The sequence below is a fragment of the Bicyclus anynana genome, chromosome 26 (genome assembly GCF_947172395.1).
Source record: "Bicyclus anynana chromosome 26, ilBicAnyn1.1, whole genome shotgun sequence".
Taxonomy (NCBI): Eukaryota; Metazoa; Arthropoda; class Insecta; order Lepidoptera; family Nymphalidae; genus Bicyclus; species Bicyclus anynana.
Genome location: NC_069108.1, coordinates 6,412,378 through 6,439,931, shown reverse-complemented (window position 1 = coordinate 6,439,931; position 27,554 = coordinate 6,412,378). Strand labels below are relative to the sequence as shown.

The following is a 27,554-nucleotide window of genomic DNA, read 5'->3' as shown; positions in this document are numbered from 1 at the left end:
ACTACTGAAGCGATTTGGCTGAAATTTGGTATAGAAATAGATTTTACTCTGCATAAACCCGTAGGCTACTATTTATCTAGCCCAGTGGATATGACCTCTGCCTCCGATTCCGGAGGGTGTGGGTTCGAATCCGGTCCGGGGCATGCACCTCCAACTTTTCAGTTGTGTGCATTTTAAGAAATTAAATATCACGTGTCTCAATCGGTGAAGGAAAACATCGTGAGGAAACCTGCATACCAGAGAATTATCTCAATTCTCTGGGTGTGTGAAGTCTGCCAATCTGCATTGGGCCAGCATGGTGGACTATTGGCCTAACTTCTCTCATTCTGAGAGGAGACTCGAGCTCAGCAGTGAGCCGAATATGGGTTGATGACGACGACGACTTTTTATCTCGAAAAAATCCATGGTATCCCGAGATGTGCGATGTGTGTGTGTGATGATATTGATGATATGAATGTGTGTTAGTCTTTCACGCCTCGAATTTGGTATCGAGATATATTATAGCATGAATTATTAACACATAGGGTACCTATAACGAAAAATGGTTCCCGATTGATTTGTGCATCAAGCATACAAACAATTTTAAAACAAAAATACAAACAAACCAACAAACAATGAAGCTTAACATTGAAACTAATTTAACAATTAATTTTAAAATAACAACTGAGCAAAGAATTTTAGCAAATACAAACAAAAAATTTTAACAAACAAACAAACACATAAAAAAGTTCAAATTTCATTTATATCAATTAGGTTTAGTTTACAGTTAAATGACATTCTCAGACATCATTTTGCGTGTCATACACTATAAGCAAGTCATCCAAGAACTGAGCAGGTGGACAAAAATATTGATTTTGATATCTTGCCCAACCCAAATACCACACTGTCATTGTGTGGACACAGCATCCTACTGTTCATTTGCCAACAATACAATTGCAACAATATTTTTTATTGCATTTATAGCAGATTCATTTGCATTAATTCTCTTTATCATTTCATAAAGGCCATGCAAACCGCTATACACGTCCTCTCTATTTTCCCTGCTAATGTTACACGGCTTTCTTCGATCCTCGACTTGGTTTTCTGCAACAAAGCGTTGGCCAGGCGAGGCATACCGTGAAGAGACATTATCGGCAGAAATGTCCGAGATGAAACAGGATTCCTCGTCCTCGCCAACTTACTTAGACTCATCAGCTTGTGTACTGGTTCTCTCCAGGTGTTCGCGAATTGGCTTGGCTAGGAGAGGGAACGAATGGACTCACAACCACTGCTAAGTATTAAAGTTTTTGAAACATATGCGGATTAGCAAAATTCTCGCATAACAGCGTTATATTGTTCTTATGCGACTAATTAGTTTGGGTTAAACGTCTAGCAGCACATAAAGGTAACGGGACATTCCTGTGAGGGACAGAGAGGTAGGTATAGGATGTTGGTGTATTGAAATGAGATGGGAAGCGGTAGCTATGCGCAAACATCAGGTTCACTTCAGAAGCCGCTCTAATCTGAGCCCTTATGCGAATCCAAGAGGCTTCCGACTTCGGTTTCGGTGGTGCCAGCATCACTCTTTGTCCAGGCTCCGAAGTAGATGTTACCGCAAGAAATCTCACTGCTACGCCTGGCGCGAACCAGTGAATCCGGGGTTGCTGGTGATTCGACCGCGCTGCCGAAGTCTGATTTACTCAGAGCTACCCCGCTCTGGAACCTGGCTCATGCTCACGGAGTCGTTCGAGTTAGTAACCGTAACAGCTTCCTTTGGCATCTTTTTGTTCGTTCGGCGCACCATTGTTCTTAGCCGTTTGGTGTGGTTATACGGCGAGCATGGTTTTGCCGACGTCCTGCTGCCACTTGAGGACGAAGACATTTTTACTACGAGTACTTGTATGAATCCACTAGATTTTCTCATTTCCATTTTCATGTGTTTTATGGCGAAATACTTTTTTTTTTTGCAACGTAGTCACATAAATATCTAATAAATTATGCATATCTGATATGTACTTATAGATAAATGAAACAATGGTTCAGTTTGTCCTAGTCCACCTAGTCTTTTTGTTATCTAAGATTAGGTCGACTAGTTTTATCACTCCTTCCTCCTTGGTGTGGAAACAGGTGAACTTTTGAAATTTGGAGACAAAGGATCTCGTGAACTGATCTTGGATCACTGCTAATTTTTTTGTAAAGCAGCAAATCTCAGAGGGCTGCTAGGCGTCTTCGACAGCTCATAGAAAGCCCACCAATATATACACAACACATATTATAGTTAATAGTAAATCACTGACTTAGAAATATTTAAGAAGCGCGCGAGCTAATCATGCGTAATTATCACGCGGCGTACTTTAATTGACTGGTTCAATCGAGCGTCTTGCTTTGCGGGTTGCAATTGTGTCTCTCTCTCACGAGAATAAGGAATGGAAAAAGTAGGAGAAGGGAGACAAGTATATGTCTGTAAGGTGTTAAATGTATGGCGTTAACACTCCTTCCTTGGTATCTTAAATTAAAATTTTGACATTCCTTACACGCCTTATCAACCCTACAAGACTCATCTTCCCCGACACGACAAACACCTGCACTGACACCGATAAAATCGCGCGCACAGTCTCTTTTAAGATGACCTTTGTCCCTGCACTTTTTACATTTATAACCCTTGTTAACGGCACTTATCAATTCCATGATTTCCTTGGTAATTAATAATCCCACCGCGTTCGCCAAATGATATGTACTTGAAGAGAAATTAAACAGCCGTTCATAAGCCTCAATAGCTCAACGGTATGAGCGGTTGGATTCATCACCGAGGAATGGTGGTGGTGGATATTGATATTTTTATTTAAAAATATCGATATATCGATATATCGGTGTGATAGGAAAAAAGAAATATTTGGCCTAATCTACTTCAATCATCTTACATTACTAGATAAATACTAATCAATAGACATCATTTTTATTTTTTTTAAATCAAGGACAACAATAAAAAATATTAATTATTTATTAATCAAACCAATATTTATCTGATACAGACATAAGAAAAACTCTTTGATTTACATGCTCGGCTGTAAGCCGACTTCTGTTATTGGGTACTGCGAGATTTACAGCAGATGCCACTCTCTCTGAGGAAACCGAGGACGCAGGCGATATCAAATACTTTAGAACTATGTCGGAAAGGACTGGAGTAAAATGACGACAATCAAACCAGAATTTTGTAGGATTCTCTTTTCTGGGTATTATAGATCTGATCTAGATATTGCTTTAGTTCGCTAGGCATACCATCACTGGTTGAAAGTAAACTGGAGGTTGCTGCAGCAATATCTATCATAATTTTTTCATGTCCGGACCACAACGACGGCGAAGAATTTTCTGAATTTGGAATTATGGTAGTGGTTGTGGGTCTGAGTTCAGGCGAAAGTTGTCCTCTACGTCTATGTTCTAAACGTATTTCTTTTGACAATGCGGTTATTGCAGTGGAAACAGCTAGTGCTGAATTAAAGTGAATACGCTTAAAGCGAGGGTCTAAAATTGTTGCTATAGCAAGATGTAAATGTCGCTCTAGTGGTTCTAGTTTGGCAATAACTAAGTTTAGCAAACTCTTCTGAACAGCAACACCAAATTCGGTGAAAGGCTTTACTTCTTCAAGTCCTTTCTGAAGTAAGTTTGCAATGGGAATCGCCAAACTAGAAGTCACGTACTGATCGCCGCTAATTTGTTCAGTAGCTTGCTTAAATGGGGTATGTAATATTATCAGATCTCGTATGACACTTAACTCTGAAGAAGTTATCATATCAGGTGCATTCCGCCTAGTTGCTAAAATCTTAGCCACAATAGCTGATAATGTATTGAATCTTTCCAACATATCAAGACAAGAATTCCACCTTGTGCTTACTGATTGTATAAGTGTTAACACTTCTCCCTCTTTCTTTTGTCCCTCTTGTTCTGCTCGCAAATCGTCCATTGCGTTCACAGATTGTTTAAAATATGTAACAATGGCTTTGACACGATTGGCAATTTGAAGAACTGGTGCATTATCTCTTGTTGCGCCATCCACTATTAAATTCAGCAAATGCGCCATGCAAGGAATTCTTTTTCCATCTTCCAAAAATTTCTTCACTGCAGCAACCATGTTAGCACCACCATCAGTGGTAATTGATAAGATGCAATCCTTTTCTATTGTTAACTCGTCGGTAATATTTTCAAAGCATTCTTTTATATAACCAGCTGTGTGCGCCTGCAGGAAAGAAGACCAATATTAGTCCACTTTATTAAATTTATTATAATTAACTATTTATTTTATTTTTTATAATTTGATGCATTTATTTTATACTTTACTTACCTGATACATTCTTCGTGCTGTCAATGTCACCATCTCATGCTCAGGAGTGCAGTTATTAGCTGTGTTAAGAAAATGTGCTGTCACTACGATGAAACTTCGTGTCGAGTTAGTATGAGTTAATATATCACTTGTTAAAGCAATATTATTTATCTCACTTAATTTTTGTTTTAAAATGGCTTTGGTAGTGGCGTATCGTTGTTCCATGAGGCCAGTTATCTGGAATGAGAAATGAATAATAAAATAACATTTAAAAATAAAAAGGATAAGATAATAATTTAATATTATAGTTCGCTTACAGTAGTTCGTGATGGAATTTTATAGCGTGGACAAATGACAAAACAAATACAGAAAAACTTAAAATGGAAAAACAACACGAGCAGATAATTGAGAAAAATATACTAAATGAAAAAACTGGACTTATGCAAACAATAATAATTACCGATGCCATTATAGAAATACCGAAGTCTACAATCTTGAAGGAAAATTTAAAATTGAAGCCAAAAGATCGTAAAAATCTTAAACGAGACAATATTCAATCTTGTCTCACCTACGATAATTATATTGTTTCCGACTAAAGAAAATATTGGAAATTCCTCAGATAACGAAGCCATAGAGACAAACATTGCACTAAATCTGAAATGGAAGTCAAATGCAGATAAAAATGTCATTAACAAAATAAGAAATACACCCTGTAAAAGATCAAAGAAATCACAAAGTACTAGTTCAACAACCACTGAAGAAATTTTAATGAGTATACACAGTGACAGTGACTTAGATGACATCAGCGTTGAACAGATAGAAGATCCTGATGTCATAGATCTCGAACAAATAAACGACGAGGATAGTCACAGCTTAGAGTTAAATTATATGGATTCAGTACAAGAAATTATTAATAATGATGATGAAGTGGTTAAGAAAAAAAATAATGATAGGGAAGCTGAAATATTTAATGAGATTATGCGTATTGGATTAGAGAATGACACAGATACAAAAATTGAAAATACCAAAACCGATGACATAGTAGCAACTGATATGAGGATGAGCTTAAAAGAATATGAATATGCAGAAAAGAATCCAAAAAGTCATGAGGGTATAAAGAATGTAGAACGGACTGAAAATGAAAATAAATCCAACTGCTTAAATAATATTGAAATAATGCAGTTGAAAAAGGAGATGATGTTCTAGTAAGATACTATCAGAAAAAGAAATGGCAATATTACATCGGCTTTATAATTGAAATTAATGACCTAGTTGAAAAAAAGTACAAAATTTCTTACTACAAAACCATTTCCAAAAAAAGTGATATCACATTTAAGAAACCAAAACGTCCAGATGTGGATGACGTACCTGATGATTTAATTGTTAAACAGGTAGAGTTGTTGCATTTGTATTGTTTAACGATGAAGATTCATTATACTTTTGATATTGTCGAGCCGTGATAGCCCAGTGGATATGACCTCTGCCTCCGATTCCGGAGGGTGTGGGTTCGAATCCGGTCCGGGGCATGCACCTCCAACTTTTCAGTTGTGTGCATTTTAAGAAATCAAATATCACGTGTCTCAAACGGTGAAGGAAAACATCGTGAGGAAACTTGCACACCAGAAAATTTCTTAATTCTCTGCGTGTGTGAAGTCTGCCAATCCGCATTGGGCCAGCGTGGTGGACTATTGGCCTAACCCCTCTCATTCTGAGAGGAGACTCGAGCTCAGCAGTGAGCCGAATATGGGTTGAGAATGATGAAATGATGATTGTCATGAAAATTACAAATAATTTTTATATGATCTATTTCCATTTTCTTCTTTTTTTCTATAAGAGATTTGGTTACATAGTTCCTTAGCAAATATAAGCAGGTTATTTTTAAAGTTTATGTGACGCTCTATTTTTTATCGTGTACTTTTCATACTACCAAATATCTAAATACCAAAGTTTGTTACATATTTTCATTAATAAATAGGTACCTACTTAATTAAAGATTACTTAACATTTATAAAATTTGCGTTTATTTGTGTCATGACAACCCTATTCCTCGAATATTTTCATATGAAGGTTCCACGAAAGATCAACCTTACTTTGCCCACACAATTTGTGAAAAAAAAACACTGTAAGTTGGTTTATGTTTAGGATAACGTTCGTATGTTTGCTCAATTTTACATGTTAGGTTCAAAAATCATTGACGTAAGTCGTCAATTGGCTTGGCAATTGAAGGTTGGCAAAGTTGGGCACATTTTCACCTAAGTTTACCCGCATATTTATCCTTAATTTTTAGATAAACTAATAAGAATATAAAGATTCCAATCAAAATTTCGAAGTCTTTAATGTTGTTTTAAAACATATATTAGCCTTGATTCTGTTTAGTCTTAGTATTTTTTTGTCAGTGACTTAAAATGTGTAAAATGCGGGCAATGTTGGAGGATATCACGGTAATTTTTCTACTTTCATGTCAGGAAATCTTTGAAGTTCCAAGGGAGATGGAAAATATTCCACCTATTACCTCATCCCCAGTCATGGCATCCTCTCAACCCATTCATTCCTTCCAACCCATTCCATCCTCCCAACCAATTGCATCCTCCGAACCCATTCCATCCTCCCTACCCACTCCATCCTTAAAATTGTCGTCCACCCCCATCCTGAGAAAAAAAGCTTCCTCGACCGAAACATTCTCCAAATTACAAGAGGAGCACAATGCCATTTTAAAAGTAATAGTTTTTCTTATTCTTTTTCCATTTTACTAATTCAATAACAATAATTAACACAATTGCATACAATATATTTGAATACTAACTAATGCCTGTCTGCGACTTTGTTTGAGCGGTGTTCATTATTACTTAACCCTAGATAACTAAACATTCGTCTACGCGACGACGCCCCTCTCCGAGAAAGTCAAGTGCACTTACTTCCCCGCGCCCCGCACCCACCACTCTTTGTTTACCTTCCTGATTGGTGCCAATAGTTCATCGAGTGACTCGGTTGCCGTCACACGATAATTAGGAGGTGACCTACGGCTATATCGTTGCCTGGTTGACGAAAGTTTAGTTACAACGTACGTTTTTTTGCAAAGGTACGTATGATTAGTTTTTGTTTTTTTTTTCTTATTTATACACAACTTACATGAAGTATTTCTTTAAGTTTTATTTCAATTGATGTATTTTACTATTAAATTATATATTATACTATTATAATTATATATAAGTGAAATGAACTACGAAAAGTTTATATTTTATGAAATCTTTTTTTGTTGTATCTGTTTATTTGATTATATGATTTGCAACTTTTCTTATTTTTAGATGGATTTGAGAAAACAAGAAGAGCAGATAAGTAAATGGCTCGAAGAAGAAGCGGAAGATGATGAAGAGGGTTCAAATGATACGGCCTCAGAGACAGAGGATAACGTGGAGGAAGAAATACATCTTAACACTTCCGATTCAGAATTCTCAAATGAATCTTCGGAACCTGAGGATGGCATCATACGACCAAGTAAGAGACAAAGAACTCAAATTATAGACTCTGATGACTCTTTGGGGGATATTTATGAAACAAATTCTCCTCAAACCTCAAACCAAGGTAACCAACGTGTTCTTCAATCAACTTCCCGATTTCTTTATGGAAAAAACCAACATAAATGGTCGTCTGTACCTAGATCAGCCACTACTCGTACTTTGAGACGGAATATCGTACATTTTATACCAGGTCCAAGAGGAGAAGCTAGGGAATTACAGGAACCAATAGATTTATTTCGGCTTTTCATAACTGATGATATGCTGCAACAAGTTGTGACATTTACCAATGCAGAGATTCTTACTCAAAGGAATAAATATAAACATGAATCTTATACCGTTTCATTGACTAGTTTGTCAGAAATAAAAGCTTTGCTCGGTTTGTTATTGAACGCCGCAGCTATGAAGAGCAATCATTTGCCAACTCGCATCCTGTTCAATACTCAAAGATCAGGCACAATTTTTAAAGCCTGTATGAGTGCAGAAAGATTCAATTTTCTCATAAAATGTCTGCGTTTTGACGAAAAGCAAACAAGAGATGACAGAAGAAAAGAGGACAAGTTCACACACATACGTGAACTGTGGCAAAATATGATTAATAACTTTCAAAAATGGTATACGCCTGGATCATATATTACTGTAGATGAACAACTGGTTGGCTTTCGTGGAAGATGCCCATTTAGAATATATATTCCTAATAAACCAAACAAATATGGGATAAAACTTGTAATGGCCGCAGATGTCAATAGTAAATATGTAATAAATGCAATTCCGTACCTGGGAAAAGGAACCGATACCCAAAAACAACCATTGGCTACATTCTTCATAAAAAACATAACAACTCCTTTACACGGCACCAATCGTAACATAACGATGGACAATTGGTTCACGTCTGTATCTTTGGCTGATGAGCTGTTACAGTCACCTTATAATTTGACTTTAGTGGGGACTTTGAGAAGTAACAAACGGGAAATTCCTGGAAAACTTAAAAATTCTAGGTCTCGTGCCATTGGAACTTCGATGTTTTGTTACGATGGCGATAAGACATTAGTTTCATATAAAGCTAAGTCAAACAAAGTGGTTTTTGTGCTGTCCACAATTCACGATCAACCAAATATTGAAGTGACGACAGGGAAACCGGAAATAATTCACTTTTATAACAGTACAAAGGGTGCCGTAGACACGGTTGATCAAATGTGCTCAAATATGTGTGTCAACCGAAAAACTAACAGATGGCCGTTATGCATTTTTTATAATATGTTAAATCTAGCTAGTATCAATGCCTACGCTATTTACATCTCAAACAACTTAAGAAATAAGAAGAAGCCGACACTACGACGCGATTTTGTCATGAAGATGGGAGATCAACTGATGGAGCCTTGGCTACGGGAGCGATTACAAACGGTGACTTTGAGGCGTGACATCAAGGTCATGATAAAAGATATTATTGGCGAGTCTTCAGAACCTGAAACTCCTGTTCATTCTGTGACCAATGTACGCAAAATATGTTATTTATGTCCATCGAAGGCTCGCAGGATGACAAAACATCGGTGCATGAGATGCAAAAATGCCATTTGTGGGTCGCACAATATTGACATGTGTAGTAGCTGCGCGGAATAGTGATTTATGGTTAAATGTCTTTCACATCAGTTCCTAATAAACCAAAGTTAAGTGCCATGTAACCATTTCCTGTTATTAATAAATACTTTTGATTTTTTTTACGTTTTTTATTGCGTAGTCTATCTGACGAAAGTTTAGTTACTGTGTATCTACAAATATAGTTTAGTTACCTAGGGTTAAATTTGATCATAAAATTAACTTCATAAGTTGAAAGCTGTTTAAATAATTATGGATTTTTGACTATCCCACATTAACACTTTATTTACCAGAATTAAAAGTATCCCTGATGTTGCCAGGTATATAAGCTACCACCATACAAAATTTTATTTAAATTTGACCAGTTGTTATAGAGATTGGCCTTTACAAACAGACAGACTAACAGAGAAACAAAAAAAACTTTAATTCTTTTACACTTCTTACTAAGTTTTTTTTTTATTGTATAGAAATTTGACCTCTACTAATTTATTATATGTTAGATATACATATTGTGAAAATCCCTGTTCTGGTATAGATAATATTGATCTGACCATATTATTTTCCAGAGTATAGATGAAAGGCTGAAACAAAGAAACGAACTGCTCTCTGAGCAAAATACACATTTGCGTAGCAGAAATAAAATTAAAAGAACAAACAGGTGAATGACATAGTAGTTGTTTTTTAATTAAATATTGGAAAATTAAGTTTTTACAATAACAACAATCAAATCAAATTTTAAAATTTATTAATACTGTAACGCAAAGACTAGTTCCCGCATCGCATACTAGATGGCGCTGCTAGTGTTTTAGCCCGCGCTAGCGTTTGTCCGACACATAAAGCATATATGGACTGGAGACTTATGTATTTTTGTATTTAGTCGTACCTCGGTGTGCACGGACTACTGGGCCACCAAGGATATCGGCAGTGTCCGCAGACGTGGACGGCTGATTAATTACGAGAATTATTTTGTACATTCTCAAATTCTCTGAATAAATACCTTTAATCTGTAATAATACTTAATTTACAATAGGATGTTACTGAGAAGTACAAGCAAATTATCTGCAATTATACAGTCTTAGTACTACAAAAAGGACTAAGTAAAATATGTATTGATAATAGTTTGTGTTTTTTGTCTGGCAACATTTAATAATCTTGTTTCAGCATTTGTAATGGTTCTTTGTTCCCTTGCAACATCTGTACCATATATTGTATGCTCCAACATAGGAATTCTGAAATATAAAAAAATATTCATTTAAAATTCCTTAGCTTCTAAGGAAAAACCTCATAGTAAATATACAGGGTGATTCGGTTTTTAGTGCGGATATTTTTTTTCGTGGTTCTGTATCATTAATAGAATATAAATCTACAAACAGTTCGATACATTTTATGTAATTTTTTTTTAATTTATGTCTCTAAAATAACAAAATAATGTACATATTATTACTAAACAAGATATATTCAGCTTAAAAGTGATCTGGTGACGTCCTTTAGGTATCAAACGAAAATAAAATAAACGCACAATAGGGTGACCCTAAAATTCTGTTCAAAAGTAAATAACTTTAGCTAACGACAATTTTGTTATTTTTGAGTTAAAAAAAAAAAGAAAAAATACGTGATCATTAAATTTTGTTTATGTACTAAATATAAAAATATCCGCACTAAAAAAATTTTCTTCCTGTATATAACCGTGGCTACAAGATATAACAATATACAATTTTATAATAAACAATATCCACAAAACACACAGAGATGAATAAATATAACACATCTGTAATGCAGCATAATATTGTACAAGGTTGCACAGGCATATATTAGCTGTGAAGCCTTCTCTGGTTGGTAGTGAAGTACTCGATCAATACCCAGACTTCTAAATGTACCTTTCAGGTACCCGTTCGTCCTCTCAACACAATTTCGCACTTGGCAATGCCAGTTTGTGTATTTTTCGGCAGGACTGTTAGGTGCCGCATCTAAATCTGGAGTCATCAACCACGGTTCCAGTGCATAACCCGAATCACCTGTAAAACATTACTGTTAACAACGCTGTACATTATGTGTCAACTAATTTTTTCCTTTTCAGATTTACACATCGATTTTTTTAAGTGCATTTGAAGGAAATAAGAGAGGAAGAAAGGAGAAAGAAATAAGAAGATTCATAGAAGAACTAAAGTAACTGACATAACTACGTGTTGCCAAGCTAAAGTAAAAGCTCAGGAACTATTTGATCTTGTGCCACCTTCGCCGTTCTACCACAGGACTGCTAGGCATCGCAAAGATCTGCACCGCTACGTCATCAATATTCCTCGGACGCGTACTAAGCGGTTTAGTTCCTCGTTTCTTATACGCACTGCAAAGATGTGGAATGCTCTTCCAGCTTCCGTTTTCCCCACCTCCTACAACATGGGTACCTTCAAGTCAAGAGTGAATAGGCATCTTCTAGGCAAGCGCGTTCCACCATAGGCTGCATCACTGCTTACCATCAGGCGTGATTGCAGCTAAGCGCTTGCTTATACAAAATAAAAAAAAATAAAAAATAAAAATAAAGTGGTATCTGACTTGTAGTTACAGGTCACGGTCACACCCTCCCGAATGACCCTCTAAGCCGAGGCCCGGGTCTCATATGAGACGCCCTTAGAGAGCTGTTCCGTCTGTGGGCTACTCTCGCCCATATTATATTATCGCCTTGCCAGCAATGTCGCCTTGTCTGTAATTTTCAACTTACCGCATTTGTATCATTATAATTACTATTAATAGTAAGATAGATGCAATATTTTACTGCCATTCATATATCTAACTCTATTTCATTTATTTTGTGGTTTGGTTTATAACCAATCACAAACAATGAAGGTAATCAAAAACGGAACTCGTCTCGGAAACGAAAGAAAAATACCGGCGGAATAGGATCAATTATAAGCTTTTATAGGATTTGAAATTTTGCATGGCATTTGAAATAAATAATAGCAAAATTTTTCTAATCTCAAATACGCCACATCTTCTTAAATGATTTAGAAACAATCTGATGACAAAAAAATTCGTACAAAATGGAGAAACGAAGATTGCATAATTGGAACATTTACAAATGTTATTGGATATTGATGTGGGTGAACATGATATTCGATTAGGAAAAAAACTTACTGAGTGTTATCGCCGTTTAGTGTTGGAAATAGTAGTCTGTGACGGATATGACGTCGCTCGATCTCGTGTTGGATTCAGTGTGCTCGTGGCGTTCGAGCCGTCCACATCTCTTGTTGTGTAATTCTTTATGGGTTACTTGGGATAGGCGGGGAGAGTGACTTGAGTGGAAAAGGGGAGTGTTTGTTAACAGTCAAAGGTACCTTTAACCCTACACACATCGTTCACAAGTACGTGACTCCACTCAAGATCATTCTCTGCCATTCTAGGGACTTATTTTGGTAACAGTTTGATTTGTTAATTAAGTTATCCTGACAAGTGTTGTGAATCATAACCTCTGTTCGACATTAGTTTTCTTATATTTGTAATCACTTTTAAGTCCTATAATATGAGTCACGCGCAAATAAGGAAAAAGTACCGAAGACGAAAGTAAAACTCACTGTTAACCAACGTGTATCTGCAGCTTTAAGGTTTTTAGCAAGTATGTATCTTTATTGCCTTTTATTGTCTATACCTGCCACATTAAATACATAAAATACCTATAAAAAGATGTCTCTCAAAGGCAAAAATATAATGTATGTATTTTTTGCAGATCACAATCTTTTGCCAAAAGAATGTCTCGCCACAGCTGATCTACAAATTTTACCAGTCTGTCTGTCATACCAGACCATTAATTGACAAACATACAAAAAATCGAAAAAAGAATATTTTTAACTAGTGTGCCGAGCAGGATTCGGCGGATAGCGATATCGATATCGATAGCAATAATAGAATAGAATGAAGAAAACACAAACCCCGTTTTGAGTTTGAATTTTAAAATTTCTTAAATCACATTATTTAGTTGTTAAAATTTCAGATTGAAATATATTTAAACCGATCTGAGATATCGTGATTGTTGTTGTAGTATTTTGGCATGTTAACACACTCGAATCGAATAAAAAATAAACTAAATCTTGTGTAGTGTAAAAGAGGTAATAATAATAATAATAACCATTCAACCCATATTCGGCTCACTGCTGAGCTCGAGTCTCCTCTCAGAATGAGAGGGGTTAGGCCAATAGTCCACCACGCTGGCCCAATGCGGATTGGCAGACTTCACACACGCAGAGAATTATGAAAATTCTCAGGTATGCAGGTTTCCTCACGATGTTTTCCTTCACCGTTTGAGACACGTGATATTTAATTTCTTAAAATGCACACAACTGAAAAGTTGGAGGTGCATGCACCAGGCTGGATACGTACCCACGCCCTCCGGAATCGGAGGCAGAGGTCATATCCACTGGGCTATCACGGCTCTAGAGCCGTGAAAGAGGTAAAGTTATTATTTGTAGTTAGTATTTGTAGGGGTGATCACTGGATCTATTACACCGGTTTTTGAAATTATTTTACCACACGAAAACCACTTTATATGTTGTTTCAAACGCATTATGAGTTATGACCAATATATAACGCGCAATATACATATAGATGAGCGCGACATCGGTCGGCCCGTCGCGCTCCCGCCCAAACATGCAAACTACCAAAATGAAAATGCCCGCCTCAGGAGCTTCGAAGGCTGGCCGCAAAACATGCGCCAGACGCCGGAGAGCTTGCTGAGGCAGGCTTTTTTTATACTGGAAAGGAGGACGCAGTTTTGTGCTTCCACTGCAATGGGGGGTTAAAAGGGTGGAAGAGGGGGAACCAACCCTGGGCACAACATGCCCAGTGGTTTGACCGGTGCCCATTTTTGGCCCAAGCAAAGGGCAAAATTTCCGTGAAAAAGATGTGGAAAGAAGCTCGCGGCATTCCCACGATCGCCCGCTGTGTCAATGTCGCGATGTTCTGGGAGGACAACTTGTGACCACAGGTGCATTCGGGTACCAACCATGAGTGGATATACAACATGATGGACCTGAGATTAATTCCCACACAATAATTCTTTATTCCATGGGAAATTAATCAGGTCCATCATATTATAGATCCACTCATGGTATTAAAAACCTTCTAGTGTTGTAGACCAATAACTAATGTGTGTGAATTCTTAGCCAAAAAATGTGATAATTCTCTTTCATGAGATTATCTCTCAAACTATCTCATGAGATAATTGTAAAAATGTATTAATCAAACACAATTCAACAACATCACTTATTCATTGAATGAATGAATTGATGAAGAAACACTTAAAAGTTTGTGTAACAGCGTCTACTAGCGCCGAGATTAGTAAATCAAAGACACTGATGATTGAATCATCGCCATCTGGGCAACGAAAATTCTGAGAAAAGGGAGTAAAAAAGAGGAAAGAGACCTTGATGACGTCGTGAGTGCATTGAAAACAATAGATCCTGATTTTTGAGATTTTAGATTGCGACTCGCTCGTGAGCTGATTTCAAACTACTCAAGCGAGAAAAATCGGGTAATTGTGTTTAAAGATAAGAAGGATTTTGACTGCGGCGTACCAGATAAGATGCGCCTCCTCAATGTTGGGATCCATCTTCCCGAGGAAGGCAATACCTACAAAAGATGTCGTTTCTGTAGCACAAAGAAGAAAGAGAAGAGAACTAAAATATTATGCTGCACTTGTCAAGTAAGTAGTAAGTAATTTTAGGCCTAGACCTTATTCTATTGGAGCTTTCTAAATCAATGTTGAACTTTTAACAATAAGTGTAAGATATAGATAGACCAACCTACAAAATAACATTTGCAAGTTTATACATTTATTTTTACATTTATTTTTATTTGTTTTTACATTTATTTAAATGTAGTAGAAGCTACATTTAAATAAATGTAAAAAAATGTAAAATGTAAATAAAACTGTAGTAATAGATACTTACTTTCTAAAACCATTTCTTGAACTTTTATTATCATAGACCATTTCGGGTGTTTGTAAGTATATGAGATTGCAAGTTTTTACAATAGGTGTAAATAGGTGTTAATGTATGTGGTGTGTGTGTGCTTGTATAAGTAGATAACATTGAAATAGGTTGATACTTGTATTAAAATCACAATAAAACATGCCTGAAGGTATATATAAGCTTGGCTGAATTTGCACTTCGTTACGAAACCATTACAGATGCATGTTGGACTGATAATGACGCTGACAGCGAGTTAGGAGACCATGAAAACGAGGATTCTAGATTTATTAAATTACGTAATAATACAAAAATGCGAAAACTAAATCAAGCAGCAGTTTTACGCACATGCTATTTTACTTCAAACAGCGACCGAGAAGGGCATTTTACGCGTACTCACGGCGCACGAAGCGCAGGGTCTAACATAGGGTTGTATTCAATAACCACAACAAAAAATCGAGTGTATTCAGCACCAGAAAAGATCCACCTGTCTAGAAATCAGGATCCAAAGAAAATCAGTCTCCTAAAAATCCCATCATTAGTGTGTATAATATGTACACAAATAAACGGGCGCCGTCCAAGCGTTAAACACCACCAAACCAACACCCTGATGATGCTGGTCCTCGTCCAAGCGATACAGGCCTCGAATGATCGCGTCGGCACTGACTGATGGAGGTGGAGGAGCCGGAGCAAATATAACAGCAGTCGCTTATTATTTTGCCAAAAACGCTAGCAACGAGCCCAATGATTGTGGTGATGTTGGGAGAGTAAGTTAAAAATGAATACATCAAAGTAACGATGTATGGAAACGGCTATTTTCTGTATCAATGGCGATCTTCGAGCAAAGATTAGTTAGTGCTCCTGAAGCGGAATATCATCTTTGTCACCTACTCTTAAATATATCTACAAGAAAATCTGTCTTAGTGACTAGCTGTCATCCAGATCAACGCTTCAGAATGTTACGATTTTGTGACGATGTCACATAAATTTTCCACAATATATTCGACCAAGAAAGACCAAATAATCTAGAAGATATAAGCTTGACTGAATTTGCAGTTCGTTACCAAACCGTTTCAGATGCAACATGCATCTGACTGATGATGACGATGACATCGAGTTAGGAGACCATAAACACGAGAGTTTTAGATCTATTTGCGTGATAATACAAGAATGCGTAAAAGAAATTAAGCAGCAGTTTTATTTTACTTTAAACAGGAACCCCAGAACAAACCCGGATTCAAAGTCTCACTCTACGGAGCTCCCATCCCCTGGCAACGTACTGCCAAATACCTAGGCGTTACTTTCGATAACCGAATGAGCTTCTCCATGCACATTAGGAAAACGAGAAAAAAGGCTGCATACGTAATGCCCCGCTTTTATGCGATGATTGACGTAAAATGTTGCCCCTCCGCTCAAAGCTAACGCTTTACAAAACCACGATCCGTCCGATCTTAACCTACGCTAGTGTAGTTGTTTGTCTACCGTCCCTAATAGGCCGCTTACAAAATCGTTTTCTGCGCCAAATCACGGGCGCGCCGTGGTTTGTACGCAATAACTATCTCCATAGAGATCTAGACTTACCGACAATAGCTAAATACATGAAACAGCTCTCTCAAAACTATTTTGACAGAGCTGTCATTCATTCCAACCAACAAGTGGTTTAGGATTGCAACTACACTCCCAACCTTAATGCAAACTTTAAGCAGAGACGTCCCAAAAACGGTTTTTTTTTTCTGCTTATATCCTAAGTATTTCTGTGTTTACTGAACAAGCCAGTTATTGATGTTCATGTTTTAAATCTGTATTTCCAGTATATCTATTTTATATCATATTATGTAAATTATTTTGTGTGCATAAATGTCGTTGGCATGTTTAAATAAATAAATAAAAACGTCCTTTACGACCCTGACGATGACATAACGACCGACGCTTTCCGGGCAACACAATTAAAAGCTACACAGCGTATTCGCTGGCGAAGGCGAGGACTCCGATATCTAACGTCACCCGGACGTGGGTTTTCTATTCTAACTCACGCTAGCAAAATGCTCCCAAAAAATAGTTTAGAGGCATTTTGCTAGCAAGCGGTTGCTTGGTGCACCACGGCCGTGTTTGTCTAGTATTGATCTATTGTTTTAATTATTTGGCAGTGCTTGTAATCTTGATTGGTTAAAAGTTAAGTGTTTAAAGTAATTAATTTAGTTTGAGTAAAATTTAAAGTGGTGTATTTCGTTACAAATAAAATAATCAGAAAAAGTGAATCAATAATTACTTTTATTTAAATATGGCGGCCCCTGATCCTATATACACATATGAATGAGGCGGGATGTACAACATAAATAATGCCTTGGTCTGTCACAGAGGGATAAGAAAAATAACAAATCACGACATTAAATGCCAGCGAAAGTCGTGCAGTGACCATAATATACGGGTTGGTGGAAGAGGTGAAAAGTGGAAAAAAAAATACGAATTGTTGAAATTATGTCTGAAATAACTTCTTTTAAGTTTTGGGTTATAATTAGTAATTCTACAGAAGTTAACTTTGAAACCATTATGTTCCGTAGTCTTTCTAATGGCATCACAAGTATCGACAAAATGTATAGGGTATTAGACATAAATCAGGAAATTTGTTTAGACGTTTCCTCACGTTATCAGCTGTCAGTTGTCAACTGTCACCTGTCAGACAACACAAGAAGAACCGAGAGCCTATTCTACCTCAAACGCTCTAAACAAGAAGTCGGTGTTCATATCATTATATTCTCATCCATCCATACAATCAATTGCATCAAGTTGCTACCCAATATCCAAAAGAGACCTGCATCTACCTACAAACGAGGGGTACCCCGGAAAGAAGACCGCGAAAGCAAGACGAGGTCGTCCAATATCTTTCCTGGTTTCTCCTACACATTACGCTACCTGAAAACCGTTCACACATTCATGGCTGCAGACGAATGTCCCACATCGTAGAAATCCTCAAAACAAACATGTCTATAACTTTAAAGACTTCTGTAAAGCTGTATCTGATACTGGCTCTTTTTTTTTTTTTTTTTTTTATTCTTTACAAGTTAGCCCTTGACTACAATCTCACCTGATGGTAAGTGATGATGCAGTCTAAGATGGAAGCGGGCTAACTTGTTAGGAGGAGTATGTAAATCCATACCCCTTTTCGGTTTCTACACGACATCGTACCGGAACGCTAAATCGCTTGGCGGTACGTCTTTGTCGGTAGGGTGGTAACTAGCCACGGACGAAGCCTCTCACCAGCTAGACCTGGACCAATTAAGAAAATCACAATCGACCCAGCCGGGGATCGAACCCAGGACCTCCGTTATGTAAATCCACCGCGCATACCACTGCGCCACGGGGCTCTTGCGCCATGGTAAAAAAGATGGAAGTTCAAGACTTTTGTGATTATGAAGACTGTTCTCCGACATCAAAAATGAAAAATTCTAACCCGCGATTGTTTGAGCCAGTACATGTAGATACATACCTACATATTGTTGTAATTTCAAAAAACATATTAAAACGCGCTGCAGAGTTTAAATTGAGTATATTGAGCACCAGAAAAGATCCACCTGCCTAGAAATCAGGATCCAAGGATCCAAGGAAAAATCGAAAAGAACACAGCCTCCTAAAAAATCCATCATTAGTATGTATAATATGTACACATATAAATGAGCGCCGTCCCAGCGTTGAACACCACCAAACCAACACCCTGATGCTGGTCGTCGTCCAGGCGATACAGGCTTCGAATGATCGCGTCGGCACTGCCTGGTGACTGGTGGACGAGGCGGAAAACATGGAGGTAGAGGAGCCGGAGGAGGCAATGATGGAGGTAAAGGTTAATCTCATTATAGAGACGGCTCTTAGAATATAGGAATCAAACCCAGAATCTCAAACATATAAGTTGTGTGACATAAATAACCGAATGAATGTACTCTGGGCATAAAATAACTCGTTGCCCGACAAAAAATGATGGTTTTGAAGATTTCCATCTCAAACAAGACGAGTTATCTCTGCAAATATCGAAATAAATCATCATTGATTGACGAAACATTGGAAGCGCATTGTGATGAACCGACTCTTTCTCCTTTAGCCTTGTTGAAGAATAAGATAAAATAGTGAACCACCAACATCAACAATTAAAAGAGCTAAAAAGTTATTAAAAATGTAGCTCTCTTTTTATGAAGAGACGATTTTTATAACCTCTCTCAAGACAGACGAGTTTTGTAGCATATTATACTTTCATTTCGAAATCAGATCGATTTGTGTAAAAAACAACTCCCTTTGGTCAAGACCGCAAGCATTCGGAGGTTCAGCAAACGGTGCTGTCTGTAAACGTAATAAGCAGCAGGGTGTCTACAATCCGCAAGGATGTGGACTTTATTGAAGAAAGGGTCACGTGCCTCGGATCCTGAAGACTGACCTCACCGAACTTCAGAAGAAGGTAGTGCGGCTTGAAACCACGGGAATGGCTTCTAACGGACAATTACCACAGTTCATGGTCCGAGTGTAATAGTGCCTCCATACGAAGGTACCGCATACCGGCAGCAGGTAACAGATCTAATTTTAATAGGTACAAGATTATTGGACTTACATAACATCCACAGTATGGACGACCATTTACTGCACATGAAATACTTATAATGAAGTACATATTGTGTGATATTTAAATAGATTCTATACATGGATACACAGCCTGTGGAAATATATCAGCACTCGCTTAGTATATTGCCAAATACGCTAGCAAATGCGAATTCATGTGACGATGTCACATGAATTTTCCAAAATATATTCGACCAAGAAAGACCAAACAATCTAGAAGATATACGCTTGGCTGAATTCGCAGTTCACTACGAAACCGTTTCAGATGCATGTTGGACTGATGATGACTCTGACAACCAGTTAGGAGACCATGATAACGAGGATTCTAGATTTATTAAATTACGTGATAATACAAAAATGCGAATTAGAAATCCAGCACGCTATTTTACTTCAATCACCCTCCGAGAAGGGCATTTTACGCGTACTTACGGTGCACGAAGCGCAGGGTCAGACATAGGGTTGTATTCAATAACCACAACAAAAAATCGAGTGTATTCAGCACCAGAAAAGATCCACCTGTCTAGAAATCAGGATCCAAAGAAAATCAGTCTCCTAAAAATCCCATCATTAGTATGTATAATATGTACACATATAAATGGGCGCCGTCCAAGCATTAAACACCACCAAACCAACACCCTGATGATGCTGGTCCTCGTCCAGGCGATACAGGCCTCGAATGATCGCGTCGGCACTGCCTGGTAGAGGTGGAGGAGCCTTATTATTTTGCCAAATACGCTAGCAACTGCGAACCCAATGATTGTGGTGATGTTGTGAGAGTAAGAGTTTAAAAATTAATACATCAAAGTAAACACCCTGATGATGCTGGTCGTCGTCCAAGCGATACAGGCCTCGAATGATCGCGTCGGCACTGCCTGGTGACTGGTGGACGAGGCGGAAAAGATGGAGGTAGAGGAGCCGAAGGAGGCAATGATGGAGGTAAAGGTTAATCTCATTATAGAGACGGCTCTTAGAATATAGGAATCAAACCCAGAATCTCAAACATATAAGTTGTGTGACATAAATAACCGAATGAATGTACTCTGGGCATAATATAACACTTAGTCCGACAAAATGAACGCGTAAATGAAAAAAAATATATATAATGATATATTTTTTTATTTTTTTCATGATGAATTGGTTTGTTTGCTGAAAGTTAGGTTGGATAAAGAAACGGAATGCGGATTCCGGTCAGTTTCTACCTAGGTAAATGCCAGAAAAGAATTATGGCCTCCCCGCGCGAGTAAATATAACAGCAGTCGCTTATTATTTTGCCAAACACGTTAGCAAATGCGAACCCAATGATTGTGCTGATGTTGTGAGAAGCAGTTTAAAAATCAAAACATCAAAGTAATGATGTATGGAAACGGTATTTTTTCTGTTTCAATGGCGATCCTCGGTCAAAGATTAGTTAGTGCTCCTGAAGCGGAATATCATCTTCGTCACTTACCCTTAAATATATCTACAACAAAATCTGTCTTCGTAAATAGCTGTCATCCAGATCAAAGCTTCAGAATGTTATGATTTGTGACGATGTCACATGAATTTTCCAAAATATATTCGACCAAGAAATACCAAACAATCTAGAAGATATACGCTTGGCTGAATTCGCAATTCATTACGAAACCGTTTCAAATGCATGTTGGACTGATGATGACTCTGACAACCAGTTAGGAGACCATGATAACGAGGATTCTAGATTTATTAAATTACGTGATAATACAAGAATGCGTAAAAGAAATCAAGCAGCAGTTTTACGCTATTTTACTTCAAACAGCGACCGAGAAGGGCATTTTACGCGTTCTCACGGCGCACGAAGCGCAGGGTCTGACATAGGGTTGTATTCAATAACCACAACAAAAAATCGAGTATATACTGCACCAGAAAAGATTCACCTGTCTAGAAATCAGGATCCAAAGAAAATCAGCCTCTTAAAAATCCCATCATTAGTATGTTTAATATGTACACATAAATGGGCGTTGTCCAAGCGTTGAACACCACTAAACCAACACCCTGATGATGCTGGTCCTCGTCCAGGCGATACAGGCCTCGAATGATCGCGTCGGCACTGCCTGGTAGAAGTGGAGGAGCCGGAGCAAATATAACAGCAGTCGCTTATAATTTTGCCAAATACGCTAGCAAATGCGAACCCAATGATTGTGGTGATGTTGTGAGAGTAAGAGTTTAAAAATTAATACAACAAAGTAATGATGTATGAAACGACTATTTTCTGCACAATGGCGATCTTCGAGCAAAGCTAATCTTTGACCTCACACACAAGAGATTTTATCAAAACCAAGAAGAATCCAAGTTTGGCAAAAGAAAATATAATCGTGTCGTGTGCCCAACAAACTAACGTTTTTTCGCGGGTATGTGTACAAAAAAGATAGTTGCGTTTTTAAAGTTCTGTATTTTGAGATTGAGTTTTTAATATATTTAAAAGAGTCATTGTGTTAAAAATGTTGTGATATTACATCTTCTACATACCAGCAAGTGTTCTAAATTTAAAATTTTCGAAACTTTCACATACAAGTTCAATATAATAATTTATGACAGATTTAAAAACTATTGAGCATTCAGTAAAAAGCCTTATTACATTGAAGTCGCAGGGCGAGCGTGGTTCGACTACTTGTGCGAGCCAAAGACGGAATGGTGGAAGAGTGCTTTATGTCGCAGCACCGAAAATCTGACCCTTTACGCAAATCCCTGTAACTCCGAAAGTAATGATCGCACATACCCTGTTACTTTTACAAAATTGCTTTACTATTATGATACTCCTAATTTATATACAATTTAAAAATCTGTCATCATCCCTATTGTTTAAAGTAATAATGATTGTTTCCCAAAGAATGACACTTCTCAAACTCAGATGAAATGAGTACGAGCCCAGTCAAAAAATAAAGTCTAAACGCGACATCCACGTAAAGACCTATTCCAAACTTACAGCATTTTTGAAAAGAAAGTCAGAAGGCACAAGGCCGAAAAATCCAAAATATTTTCCGCTCATGATTTCGAAAAATTCCTAAATAAAGCACCAGACGATAACTTTCTCGCTGTAAAAGTAAATGTACATACATACCTAAGCATGTCATTTATATAAAATCTTTTCTCCTACACATTAGCTGCAGTACAGTACATTATCTAAATCTATATTATTTTTGTTACAGGTTGCATTTACTATTGGAATTAGTGGAGCATGTCGCACAAGTGAACTTTTAAATCTCACTATAAATAATATCGAACAGCATTCTGATAAGTTGCTATTAATTAATATAACAACACGAAAACCAAAATTGACAGATCATTCGTGGATCCGGGAAGATCATGTGAATATTAAAAAAAAAAATTAATGTAGACATGCAGAAGGACAAGCATCTTCGTTGCCCTGGCAGCACACAGCATTTTTTTTAGACCATAGATTTTTTAAAATTTACCTTAACACATAATTAAAGAAGAACTACCAATGTTATTATTAATAAATATGAAATGCCACATTCATTTACGGAATCTGCATAACAGGACCACAGATATTTTTCAGAGACAAGCAACCATAATATGGTTAAATAAACCAAGGCACAACTAAGGTGCATTTTAAACCCACTGTACACAGAGTAAGCGACAATTATGGAAAGTTGAAAAAGATGAAGTGAATTGAAAACTTCAATTCAATTTTCACTCAAATTTGAATCCCTCGTTTGTGTCTATGCTTCACTAAAATGTTTAATTTTTTTGTGCTTTACAAGTGTAATTAATAAGAAAGAGTTTTAGGAACACACATACAAGATGACCATTTTTGCACTGGCAGCAATTTTGTTAAAACCCAAGATTAGTTTGAGTATTTATGGATTAACATTAACACTGTATATTTTGTTAATAAGAAATTATATTGATGTCAACATTAAGAAATATTAAATGCCACAGTCATTTACAGAGCCTGCTTATCAGGACTGCAGATATTTTTAAGATATTTTCCAGAAGCAAGCAACCATAATATGGCTGAAGAAACCAAGGCGCCACTACGGCGCATTTTAAACCACGAAGCAGTCATTCAACAGAGTTGAGGCAGAAATGCCCCGATGGAAAAGTTCCAACAATTTATAAAAATCTGCATACCAGGACTTCAGATGTTATAAAGATTATTTCCAGAGGCAAAAAACCTTAATATGGCTGAAGAAACCAAGGCACAACTATGGTGCATTTTATACTCATTGCGTTAAGCACTGTTTAACAGAGAATGATGAAAATTTCAAAAATAATTAATGATGGAAAGTTCTGAAAAATAAAGTGAATTGAAAACTTGTTTCAATTCACTCAAATTGGAATATATCTCTTTTATGTCTATGCTTCACTTAAATGTTTAATTTATTGTGCTTTACAAGTGTAATTAATAAGTAATTTTAGAAAAACACATACAAAATGACCATTTTTGCACTGGCAGCAATTTTGTTAAAACCCAAGAATAGTATGAGTATTTATGGATTAACATTAACACTGTATATTTTGTTAATAAGAAATTATATTGATGTCAACAATAATAAATTTTAAATGCCACAGTAATTTACTGAGCCTGCATAACTGCAGATATTTTTAAGATATTTTCCAGAGGCAAGCAACCATACTATGGCTGAAGAAACCAAGGCGCAACTACGGCGCATTTTAAACCCATTGCATGAAGCATTAAACAGAGTAGAGGCAGAAATGCCTTGATTGAAAGTATTCACATTTTATAAAAATCTGCATATCAGGACTGTTTATTTCCAGAGGCATTAACCATAATATGGCTGAAGAAACCAAGGCGCAACTACGGCGCATTTTAAACCCATTGCATGAAGCAGTCATTAAACAGAGTAGAGGCCGAAATGCCTTGATGGAAAGTATTAACAATTATTTAAAAATCTATATCAGGACTGTTTATTTCCAGAGGCAAAACCATAATATGGCTGAAGAAACCAAGGCGCAACTACAGCGCATTTTAAACCCATTGCGCGAAGCAGTCATTCAACAAAGTAGAGGCAGAAATGCCTTGATGGAAAAGATCATACAATACAAAATTTTCATCGTAGCCACCAGTTTGCAGAGATGAATCAAAGTGGAACATTCTAGTTTAGAGTTAGACAAAAGTATTGCAGTTGTCGGTTTGACAACTGCAAAAGGCTGATAAATGCTTTTGTATTATAATCAGCTTCATCAAATCGAATCGATCGAGACAGAGCTGTATTGAAGAAGACAGGGCTGTAAGCTTCTGACAATGACAGGCTGACCAGTGAACCTAACAAACTACCAAGTGAAGAGAAAATAGAAAGAATGTTTTCCAATGGCAGCTGTCCTGGTCCCATCTTTTTCGTACCAACGCAGTGTAAGAGACAGCGTTATTTCCAGTTGCACCTCCATTGGTTGAATTTAGTCTATTTATCTCCACCAGATGTATCTTGTTGGTCAGATTTGACACAAAGATATAATTTTTTTCCTTAACAAGTTAGCCCTTGACCACAATGTCACCAGATAGTAAGTGATGATGCACTCAAGATGGAAGCAGGCTAACTTGTCAGGAGTAACATGTAAATCCACACCTCTTTCAGTTTCTACACAACATTGGACCGGAATGCTAAATCTATTGATGTCTTTGAAGGTAGGGTGGTAACTAGCCAAGCCCGAAGCCTCCCACTAGGCAGACCTGGACCAATTAAGTAAAACTCAATTGGCCCAGCAGAAGCCAACCCGAGACCTCCACCCAGAGCCTTGTAAATCCACAGCATATACCAGTGCACCACAGAGGCTGTCAAATGTTGAATATGATGAGACATAGACATCTTACACAGCATTCAGTACAAGAAACATCCAGTGATAATAATGAAACCAAATCATCCATGTTCTTCTTTTCAACAATTTTGTATCATTATAATCATTCTCTATATGTAATGATCACGAATTAACTAAATTTCTCTTCAAATATTGGTTTCTGTTCTGAGTTACAGCATTTCACAAAGATGCTCTTCTGGCAAAACTTAAAAGCTTAAAAACCATTGCTGGATAGTTGCAAATATTTCAGTATTCTACAGAATATATTACAGACTGTGCACAGACACAATATATCCACGCATGTACGTTCGGGGGAATTCTAAATATGAAATGAATCTGGAATGTGAATGTAGATGGCCTAACCTAAAGTGGGCGAACGAAAGAGTTCATTCGCCACAATGATATCAGATACATAAATGGCTTATTGCCTATGAGCAATTTGCCATATCATAGAAGATGCACAGGCCCTATTTGATCTTAAATCGTGCCACCACTTTATCTTGAGACTGCAAGACATTGAGTTTTCAACCACGTTAGTGGCTACAGCAATATCTCAGCTGATACATGTTTTATACATATTCAAGTTTTTAAATAATGGTTTGTTTTATTGATTACATCCTGCCTGTTCCCAAATCTTCATAGTTTTATATACATTTGTGATTATACAAGTGAGATTCAAACTTCGTCTTATTACTGATATTCATAATGGTGCTTTACTGTTATGCAGAAACCAGAGCTCATAAATAGTTTCTTGGATTGCTGTGTTGTTGAGGTTCCCTCTCAAAATTGCAGTGATGACACAATCTTCAGGAACTGAAAATGTAAAAGAATTGTGTTATAATCTAGTGCCATTAATAGTAGAGGTAAAGTTTTTGAGTTTGTGTGTTTGTTGTTGAGTTGATGTGTGTTTGTATGAGGTTAACACAACTACTAAAATAAGGAGCTGTGATAACCCAGTGGATATAACCTATGCCTCAGATTCCGGAGGGCGTAGGTTCGAATCAGATCTGGGGCATGCACCTACAACTTTTCTGTTGTGTGCATTTTAAGTTATTAAATATCACTTGTCTCAAACGGTGAAGAGAATTTTCTTAATTCTCTGTTTAGTGTGAAGTCTGCCGATCCACATTGAGCCAGCATGGTGGACTATTTTCCTAACCCCACTCATTCTGAGAGGAGACTCGAGCTCAGCTGTGAGCTGAATATGAGTTGATAATGATGATGAGGTAAACTCCCAATCTAGTGAATCAATAATGAAAATTCTATAACAGATACCTTGTAATTACCAAATGCACTTTTTTATATTTTATATCCGTATGCCCACATGAACTGAATCTACTTGGGTAAAATCAGTGACTGCTACTACTAGAATTTAAGTTAATATACGGCACGGCATAAGGCTTTGAATGTCCACTTTATTAAAAACACCTCCACAAACACCTAATGCTTTCTGTAGGATGTTTTGAAAACAACATAACTGGAAATCCTAAGAACTACTCTCTACTCAGCGTTTACTCGCTTCTAGGCGTGTATAATGCTGCTTAAAAACTGCTTATCGCACCACCACTGATTGATAGTTGGCTGACTCAGGGTGTTTAGTATGTCATACTTTAAACTTACTTTAGATTCACGGAGGCATTGGAGGAACACAAATACTTCTGGAAGAATCTTGAAAAGATTTTCTTTTTATTCGTTCTACGGTAAACGACATAATAATAGCACCAATGACTAAATGGATGGATACTTTGTTCACTATAATTACCTAGTTTATTTTGAAATTAATAATAAACC

At 37.1% G+C, this 27,554-nt stretch overlaps 1 protein-coding gene across 3 annotated transcripts; it reads right to left on the bottom strand.

Annotated features, from left to right (window-relative positions):
• Nucleotides 1–2,964: 2,964 nt before the first annotated feature.
• On the bottom strand, nucleotides 2,965–5,801 carry LOC112047318 (E3 SUMO-protein ligase ZBED1). Of its 3 annotated transcripts, none has more exons than XM_052889542.1 (3): nucleotides 5,666–5,801; nucleotides 4,319–4,534; nucleotides 2,965–4,213 (listed from the first exon to the last, which is right to left on the bottom strand). In XM_052889542.1, exons 2-3 carry the CDS (start codon nucleotides 4,520–4,522, stop codon nucleotides 3,179–3,181), a joined length of 1,239 nt encoding a protein of 412 aa, XP_052745502.1. In that variant the 5' UTR covers nucleotides 4,523–4,534; nucleotides 5,666–5,801; the 3' UTR covers nucleotides 2,965–3,178. The 3 variants fall into 3 exon arrangements, with proteins under 3 accessions (XP_052745502.1, XP_023940175.2, XP_052745501.1); XM_024084407.2 differs by lacking the exon at nucleotides 5,666–5,801 and adding an exon at nucleotides 4,758–5,664; XM_052889541.1 differs by lacking the exon at nucleotides 5,666–5,801 and adding an exon at nucleotides 4,866–5,664.
• Nucleotides 5,802–27,554: the final 21,753 nt, after the last annotated feature.

Excerpts from the sequence above, each read along its gene's own strand:
- LOC112047318 (XM_024084407.2), bottom strand. Across the intron at positions 4,214-4,318 it reads CAGCACGAAGAATGTATCAG|GCGCACACAGCTGGTTATAT; the intron begins GTAAGTAAAGTA and ends TCTTTCCTGCAG.